This window comes from Stegastes partitus, unplaced genomic scaffold (genome assembly GCF_000690725.1).
Source record: "Stegastes partitus isolate 25-593 unplaced genomic scaffold, Stegastes_partitus-1.0.2 Scaffold1101, whole genome shotgun sequence".
NCBI lineage: Eukaryota > Metazoa > Chordata > Actinopteri > Pomacentridae > Stegastes > Stegastes partitus.
Genome location: NW_007578832.1, coordinates 25,713 through 35,184, shown reverse-complemented (window position 1 = coordinate 35,184; position 9,472 = coordinate 25,713). Strand labels below are relative to the sequence as shown.

The 9,472-nt window shown below is 44.2% G+C and overlaps 1 protein-coding gene across 1 annotated transcript in view; it reads left to right on the top strand.

Moving 5' to 3' along the window:
• Nucleotides 1-9,177, top strand: part of kansl2 (KAT8 regulatory NSL complex subunit 2) — an 11,126-nt gene extending 1,949 nt beyond the window's left edge. Inside the window, exons 2-10 of the mRNA XM_008296117.1 lie at nt 200-457; nt 639-811; nt 1,444-1,558; nt 2,362-2,525; nt 2,619-2,782; nt 3,480-3,576; nt 5,594-5,847; nt 7,142-7,348; nt 8,878-9,177. Coding sequence (XP_008294339.1) covers nt 207-457; nt 639-811; nt 1,444-1,558; nt 2,362-2,525; nt 2,619-2,782; nt 3,480-3,576; nt 5,594-5,847; nt 7,142-7,348; nt 8,878-8,967 — 1,515 coding nt within the window. The 5' untranslated portion in view covers nt 200-206 and the 3' untranslated portion in view covers nt 8,968-9,177. The remainder of the gene's footprint in view (nt 1-199; nt 458-638; nt 812-1,443; nt 1,559-2,361; nt 2,526-2,618; nt 2,783-3,479; nt 3,577-5,593; nt 5,848-7,141; nt 7,349-8,877) is intronic.
• Nucleotides 9,178-9,472: the final 295 nt, after the last annotated feature.

Below are 9,472 nucleotides of genomic sequence, written 5' to 3'. Positions count from 1 at the left end.
TTTGCACACAGTGATTTCTTTGTTGTCTTGGAAAACAAAAGTCAGAGATTCAGTTCATCATCAGATGAATAAATCTTCACACTTGAGAAGCTGTAACCAGGGATACTTTTTAGCTTGAAGGCAAATAAATCATTTACTGATTGATTTTCTATGATGCACACGATTGATTAATACATTGATTCTGCTCACATTTTTTCAGACTTGAAATGAACAGGATACGAATCCATGTTTTGCCCTCGAGTCGGAACCGGGTGACCCAGACACCTCGACCTCAGGAGCCCCAGGGCTGCTCCTTCACCCTGCGTCCTTGTTCTCAGCCTCGTCTGGAAGGCCTGGAGTTCTGCATCAAACACATTCTGGAGGACAAGAATGCACCGTACAAGCAGTGCAGCTACGTCTCTGCCAAGAACGGCAAGCGCTGCCCCAATGCTGCCCCGAAGGCTGAGAGGAAAGATGGGTGGGTGGAAGGTCAAAGTTTCATCTCCGTTTACAACAGCTATAAACCTGTTAAACCTATTTCTTGTTCACTGTGAGTCTCAATCTGTAACTTCAGTCTCTGGAGGACAGGAGCCACAAATATTAGACCTCAGTAACAGCAGCTTTCTTACATCTTTTTTTCCCCAATGCCTGTTCTGCAGAGTGACGTTCTGTGCAGAGCATGCTCGCAGGAATGCCATGGCTCTCCGAGCTCAGATGAGAAAGGCTTCTTCCGGTCCTTCCCCAGAGACTCTATTATCTCAGCTTAGTGGATACAACCGTGCAGAGACACACAGCCTGGATGGAGGACGCTCTGAAGCCAGCCGTGTTCTTGGTAAATTGCCTTGTTTTAGCTCGAAAATGCTGAACCGCAGACATCTCAGTGAAGCTAAAAAGCCATGTTAGGGTTTAATGTGTCTGTGTGTGTAAAAGGCAACTTAAAAGCTCAAAGTTACCTAAAAAGGTGAGTTCCTTGCCTTAAATGCCTCATGCTTCCAGACCTGGCTTTTCTTCCTTTAATTATTTAACATCACCATGTGGCACATTTGCAGACGTTTGGCCTCACACAAACCTTGCAGTCCACCATTATTTTGTCACTAGAGAAGCTTATTTAAGGGCTATATCCTATGCTCAGAGGTCCAGGGTTATGGGATGTAACCAACCCTGACTTGCTCGTGTTTTATCTGTGAAAGATAAGATAGAGTAGACTGAACTTTTCAGGAGAGTGACCTGAAGGAGACATGAGTAAAACAGCCTTTCAGACAGAGGGAGAAAGACTTGCTGCAGTCATGTACAGCAACAAAGAACTTGATTTTGAAAAAATACAAATATATGCCTGCAAATGTGAAAAATATGGGCTGCTTACTGTCATGTGCATTAATGCTGTTCAGGTGATATCTGTATTGGTCTGTAAATGTGAGTATTTAATTTGTTATGATGTTTGTATACACGTGATTCTCTTTGAAGACGACGACAGTCTGAGTGAGGAGGAGCAGGGACCTTTGGTACTGGACCAGACATGGAGAGGAGACCCAGACAGTGAGGCCGACAGTGTCGACAGCGATCACGAGGACCCTCTTAAGTAAGCTGACCTATCTGGTCATTTTTCAAGTTTGGAAATTGAGATCGGTTATCTGTGACTGTAGGAAACAGACAGAAAGCTGTGCGGTAATCAAAATGCTTTATGATCTTTTACTTCCAATCTGCTCCCCATGTTGCTCTGAGGCTTGACAGCAAAGTCTGTAGTAGTTTAAAGTACAGCGTGGATTGAATGTCCCACTGCAGACAACATGAAGGGAAGGAACCAGTACTTCAGAGTCATACTTCTTATTTTATGACTGATGGCCTGAATTTACCCTGAAGCTATTACTGTTGTCCCATTTCATGTCACACACTAACTCTGAGCTGATTTTGAATATACTGCATGTTCATGCTGATAAAGTACAATGAGTGTGCAAACAACAAACAAGGTTTTTGAGTGTGCTGTTGATGGACAGGATTTTCCACAGTTCACAGAAGAGCTGGACGAGCTTCCTACAGCAGTCAGAAAATGTTCTGGAATGGCTGCGAAAAGATTTAGTGCTTTATAACAAATCTAAAATGTTTGGGAAAGCATTTCGTTCCTCTGTTATGTTAAATCAGCAGTTACTGACAGGAACAAAATAGAGATTATTTTCTGTGTGTTGTTAAACTATGTATTATTTAGATTTCTTGTATACTAATACCAAAAACAATATATTATGGCATCAACCTGAGTCGTACCCATTGTGTGTAATTGTATAAGATAAAATACCTTGATTTAAGATTTTTCGCGGAGCACTAGTTGGACCTCGTTTGACGACTTGAGTAGAGCTGATGTTTTTTTTCACTCCTTTTTATTTGCAGACATGCAGGCGTGTACACAGCAGAGGAAGTGGCACTTATCACTCGAGAAAAGCTCATCAGGCTCCAGTCGCTTTACATCGACCAATTCAAACGCCTGCAGCACCTGCTGAAGGAGAAAAAGCGCCGATACCTGCATAACCGCAAAGTGGAGCACGAAACTCTGGGTAAACATACGACTAATTGCTTAGCTAATTGTGTTTACAGAGTCCTGCCCCTGCATCCGTCAGTGATTATCTGTACGTCGTTGTTTATGACAGGGAGCAGCCTGCTGACAGGGCCTGAAGGTCTGTCCACAAAGGAGAGGGAGAATCTGAAGAAGCTCAAAGCTCTGCGTCGTTACCGCCGTCGGTATGGTGTGGAGGCTCTGCTGCACCGGCAGCTGAGGGAGAGGAGGCAGGCGGTGACGGAAGGAGCTCCTCAGGTGGGACCGTAGGAAAAGAAGTAAACATTTGACTACAAACTACTATCAGAGTCAGTTTACCTCCCTTAGTCGCACTAGTATCTGACAGAGTGACTTGTTTCAGGTTTATCTTATTTGTTCTTGTGATTCATGTCTAAACTTCTAATGTGACCCAAGTGTATGTGGCTGTAACGAATCGTGTTTGAGGTTTTGTGTTGTACAGATGTTCTGGTTGCTCTGGATGTTAGTTTTCAGTTTTTAAAAAAAAGTCACAAAAGAGGAGCTGTCAGCCATGGACCCGTGACTTTAAACTTCATATATTTAAACATGATCTTGTGTTGAAGTGACACTGTCCCATAATGCAGGATATCACTTTATTTTCTGGCCAAATCAAAGCGTAATTAATGTTATTGATTGAATTTTGCTGTTGCTTCGATGTGTCCTCAAGTATGTTGATTACTACAGCGAATTGAGATGTTGCATACTTTTGGTGTTGAACATTTTTGAGTGCAGCTGAGTGTAATTGAGATCTGAAGCCATCACATGAAGCACATCAGGCAGAAGCTTCGCTGGGTTTTCTTCTGCTGGTTTCTCTGAGAATTTTGTGGAAACCAGGAATGATAATATTCCTAAAGATGGCTGTGGTTTCTGAAGCTTTTACTGTTTAGTCGACAGTTTTGTCACCATGTTTTCTAACACTTACTGTTTTCTCTTGTAGCCACACACGAGAACAGTGAACGAAAAATGCATCTCCTTCGTGGAGGGAATCCGATGCACCAACTCCTGCCTGCCGATGGCCCGACACTGTGTCTCACGTATCCTCTGAGGTTTGAGCTGGAATATGATGTGTTCCGATGCAAGAAACCCCAGATTTTGATAACATCTTTTTTGTATTCTATTTAGCAAGCTAACTTTAGCTCTTTGCTGATGTGATCTCTTGTGAAACTGCTTCACTTTGGCCCCAATCAAGAGCAGCAGCTTGCAGTAGCTGTTACTTTCAAGGGGAGCCTAGAGAAACTCCTTCCTGTGGTCTGTTGATTTTTCCCAGAGTTGCAAAGGGGCTAATCGGTTCAGTTGGAAGGTACAAAATCTCTGCACGACCTACTTTCACCGTAACCCAAAATCATTCACAGGAGCTTTACGTGTTTTCCGATCAGCAGGATTTTTGTTGCAGTTTTTCCCAATTTGAGAAGAACAAAGTAGTTTTATTGCGAGCACAGAATCTTTTGTGTTCCTTTAAATGCCAGTTTAGCTGGATGCCGATTAAACCGAGGGCAGACATCCGTGTTGCATTTAGAACAGACCCTGCAAAGTATTTGTGCTGAGACAAAAATCAATAATGCACTGTATAAAACCACTCAGGCAGAACAGGAACAGCTTTATGTTTGGAGATAATTACAGAAAGCTTACTGTACTTGGCAATTTGTGAGGCTAAAGTTTCCCATTACTCACAATATCCACATGCCAGCATTTGGTTTTTGAGACTAGACAAGTTTTTTTTTTCTTGTGCTTAATATAGCTAAAGGGACTAATTGACTATTTGTCAAATGTGAAATCAATCACCCACTTAAAGGGCTCATTTCTCTACTATCAGCTTCTTAACTTTAACTATTTTGTTTTCCTAGGAGCTTCAGTAGGAAGCAACTGGACTTCTCTCTTAGCTTCTGGGATGAGAGCTGAAACGTCTTCAAGAGACAAAGAGAGAAAGAGGATTACCACGACCTGGATCACTGAGAACCCACAGACATATGTTGTAGGGGTGCAACGATACACAAGACTGACGGTTCGGTTCGATACGTTTTTGTCACGGTTCGGTGCTTTTCCTTGCCTTTGTTTACTTGTTCTTGAAAAATTAAATGTATCTGGTGCAGCTCTGATACATGTGCTGCTGTGCATACTTAGCACCATATAAAACATAAACAACGTCATATAAATAATAATTTATCTGATGGAGAAATCACCCACCTTCCCTAGTGCATTCTTAGCTGCAGAGTATATAATACAAATAAATTGCTCCTTACAAAATAAAGCTTTATGATACCCATCATCTGGGGTATATTCTCAGCAGCATATTAAACAAAAACAGCTCCTTATAAAATAAATCACTCTCTGATGGAGCTACGTCTCACTCGTCTTCTGGAGTGCTAACGGCCGTTTAAATGACTCGGGTATAGTTTGTACCATGTGTGCTGCTTATTGTTTGTGTCTGGTTCCACTTGTTTTCACACCGGGGGGATGTCGGTGTAAATGCGTGTTCATGTTTGTTGTATTTCCACCAACTTACGACAGACTGTTGTTTCCATCAGGGTCATACTTTACACCAAAACCAAAGTAGTCCCAGGCGCGAGATCTGAAGGACGGTGGAGGAGCTTCGACTTAGCCATGTTGCAATGAGCTAGCCTCGCATATCGTCTCAGCAGCTTGGACTGGATGAGTGCGGGAGACGCACGCACTCAGTGGATCTGCGCTCGACAGTGCAGCCCGGAGTAGTCGAGCGCAGATCCACTGAGGTCAGCACAGAGCGCGTCGTCAGAATAAAAAAAAATATGAAATTGCGTATTGTTCGATTAATAGGGCGTACCGAACCGAGACCACTGTATCGAACGGTTCAATGCAGATACGTGTATCGTTGCACCCCTGATGTTTTCTGTTTTCGTCCTCTTTAACAGTAAACTGAACATCTTTGGGTTGTGCACGAAACAAGACATTGTGAGCTGTGGGAAACGTGTATTTTCCAGTGTACATTGTATAGATGAAACAACTGATGGATGTAGCTGCAGCTTAATTTGTTAGGGTGCATCACCATCTTCTCCTTGACACCCAGATGCTCAGACATCTACCAGGACAGCAATCAGGTGCTCTTCAAAATGTGTCCAGGAATGAAGGATGTCCCGTGTGATCGAACCGTTCACATGGGTCAGTCCGATGACCCGCGCTGCCCCCTTCACCTCACCCTGCCTCCCCCCATGTACCAGCCGGAGCAGGAGCCTCCGCCACAGGAGCAGTTCACCCCTGCAAGCAAAGACATGTATCTGAGTGCAGCAGAGCTTCAGCCCACAGAGAGCCTTCCTCTGGAGTTCAGTGATGTAAGTAGAAGCTCCCCGACCGACCCCTCCTCCAACACGTCATGTTGCCCCCTTAGTGTCAGATACACTATTCCTGGTATTTCTGGTTGCTTTCACAGCTGCTGTAACTTGTACTATAACAAATTCCTGTATGTTTGCCTTTGTGGTTTGTTTGAACTGGTGTTAAAGCTGTCAGTGGGGTTTTTCCCAAATGTCTCGCTAGAGTTTCCACTACAGCAGAGGTTAGCTATGCTGCCTGCGCTGTACATGAGCGCTGCACATGGCCTCTGTTTTCACCGTGGATGATGATTACATAATACCTGACTAGCAGCTAGTTTGGCCTCTCAAACAAAGAGCGAGCATCATCTTCACGGTCCAGCAGTATTTTCCTCACTGAAGCCACGTCTGCTGGAGTTGCGTCTTTCTGCCTACGCTCATAAATCTGCGGTTACAGTACCAAACCAACGGTGCCTCGCTTTCTCCGGGCCAATCAGAGCAGACTGGACTTTTCAGGGGGGTAGCCTTAAAGAGACAGGAGCTAATATGGAGGATAAAAGGGGCCGAAGAGAAAAACAATGCACGTAAATATAAACCAGTAAACCATAAAAATAAAATTAGAAGCCTGGAAGTGGGAATGATGGGCTCTTAAAGTCTCACTACCTGAATCTCTGTGGGTTGGAGTTTAGTGTCACTTTTTTTACTGACCAAACAGTCTCATTTTGCCGTTTATACTGCTTTGCTTTCATTCATAAGTAGCTGCTGATGCAAACCAACACTTGTGGCCTTTTTTTGTTCTTAGTAAGTCAGCAGGGACTCATTATGTTGATCAAAAGGTCTGATCAACCAGATATGGATGGATTGTGCTGTGTTTGGCTCTGTTTACATAATGCTGGGGGGAATAATGCAAACAAACAGCCACAGTGAGGTGAAAGGTCAGAATGCTGAAGGCTCTTCCTGTGTGCTGTGACTTCAACATGTCAGTTTTAACTCTGTGTGCAGTGCAGGAGAAGAAAACTGTTGATTGTGGACATTATCAGCGTAACTACACACAAACCTCAAACTGCAGCAGAACCCATAAAACGGTGGTCCGGTTTGTTTGTGGTCTGAAAAGAAAAATAAAACAGACCAACCACACAAGTGTCATAGTGGATCTGATTAGGATCAGCTGAAGCTAAACTCCTGTTAAATACTTCTAGAAGCTCCCTTGGAAAAACTACAACAGGAAGTGATTTGTGTGAACTTGTGTAACTAGAAATGACTCGTACAACGTGTTTCGTGCTAAGATGTAGACTCCATGCTTGTCCGTATTGCGCAGGACTTGGATGTGGAAGGAGACGGGATGCAGGGTCCTCCGTCCCCCCTCCAGTTCGACACGGCTCTGGCCCTGGAGGACCAAACAATCAGAGCCATCGCAGAGGCTCCAATGGACATCCTGACCGGAGAGGATCCAGACCAGGTGGACCTGGACACGCCAGGACAGGAGCTGTCAGAGAGAGACGTGGACGCCATCATGGACGACCAGGTTAACTCCCTATTAAAGGATTTGTCATTTTGAGTTTGTTTTGTGAGTCTTTCTGTCGACTGGTGGTTCTGATATCATCCATCTACAACAATTTATTATTTCAAAATTGCAGCAAAACGATAAAAAGGTTTTCGTCAAGGTGCAACTTCTCTGCATCCACAAATCAAAAGAAAAAAAGTCAACCAGGTCATGGCTGAGGAAGTTTTAAACTTTCTTGAAAATGAAAGGAAAAATGCATTTTGAGTCATTTGCTGGGCTGTAAGGTGGTTCAGTGGTTAGCACCGTCGCCTCGCAGCTAGAAGGTCGCCGGTTCGGACACCCGGGATCTTTCTGCGTGGAATCTCCATGTTCTCCCCGTGCAGCGTGGGTTCTCTCCGGGTTCTCCGGCTTCCTCCCACGAGGTCCAAAAACATGCTGAGGTTAATTGGTGATTCTAAATTGTCCGTAGGTGTGAATGTGAGTGTGCTTGGTTGTCTGTCTCTAAGTGTGGCCCTGTGATAGACTGGTTACCTGTCCAGGTGAACCTGCCTTCACCCTGAGTCAGCTGGGATAGACTCCAGCCCCCCATGACCCTAGTGAGGATTAAGCGGTGTATAGATGGTGCTGCTGTATTTAGGTTGGTTGGCTGATAAATGTAAGTTACAGAAGCAGACGTTGGCTGGGTTCAGATATCCATACTCCTATACTGAATACCAGATAAAGGTTCAATATGTCTTGCGTGCTTTTCTGACCCACAATCCTCTTTGCATTTATGTCAAGTATGAACAAGCTTAAGCTCCTGTTCCATCAGACTGATGTTCAGAGGTTATGGCTCATTATTCAGACAGTAGAATGTCCTGTACTGCATGAGACAGCACATACTAGAACATAACCACAGTAGAAAGAAAAGGGATGCAAATCGCCAACATTTTAATTTGAATTTTTTTTCAATCTTTTGTGGCAATCTCTCTGGTTAACTAAGAATCATCTTGGTAAAGTCCCTGTGCTAACAACAGCACCCAGTTACCACTCTACATGAATGGACAGAGCCATGACTGCACCTTTAAAGGTCACCAGGACATAAGACCTGCACAGGTAGAGTCCTCAGTCAGATCTGATAAAAACTGCATTAAAAATCTGGTGACTTTTCCCTATGATACGATTTAAAAAGTCTTTTTCTCACATCTTGTACTTCTGCTATGCACGCACATCGTTGTAAAACCCAACGCTTGTGTTGGTGCAACAACACACTGACTTTTTGCGATACCCGTCTCATTCCTCCGTCATGTTTGTCGTCAGGGAATTCTCTCCCAGATCTCTAAGCGACTTTCGCGTCTCTGTCTTAGAATCCCGCTGACCACCAACCATCATTTTTCTCGTCACATTCAGTCGCACAACTCAGCCTGTGAAGAGACGTGCGTTATTTTTGCCAAAACAAGTCAGTCTTTGTGCTTCGATGTGTCAGACGAGACAGAAAATCATCCATAAACTGCAAATGACACGTTTTGAACAAAGCAGCGGGAAACTGACTTTGAACTTGTTCCTCTCAGGTGGTGTCGGAGGTGGTTGGAGGCGACGACGACGCCACCGACGGTTCGCTGCAAGACGTCGACGCCGCTGCCGCCGACGCTCCCAGATGAGCGAGACTCCTCAAAGGACTTCCGCTGCAGCGTTTTAGAACTCGGCCCGCCGTCGGAGCTTCGTTTTGTCTCGTGAACGAGGCGCCGATGGAAACTCTGTGGGTGCAGTGAAATGAAACACAACAACACTGATGTTCGGGGGAAAAATGTAAATGAAATTGCAAATTCTATCACAATAAAACACTGTTCCAACGTGTAGAAGACGCCTACGCTCGTTTGTTTCTTTGCTGTGTCATTCGGAATGAAGACAAGTCATGAAATGGGTCTGAATTTAGGAGAACTTGCAGGTGGAGGACAAGTTCTCAAACCAGAAATGATGTTGGAATTTAATGCGTAGAATGTTGAACGTGGCTAAAATTTGCTGTTAACTCCTGTTTAAAGATATTTGGAGTTGAAATAGGTGGTTTTTCAGACTTCAGTTGCCCTAAAACTCCACCTGGTCAGTGGTTCGTCTGTTCTGCATCAGTTTGTGTGACAGTCTAGAGAACAGGAGACGCATGTTTAC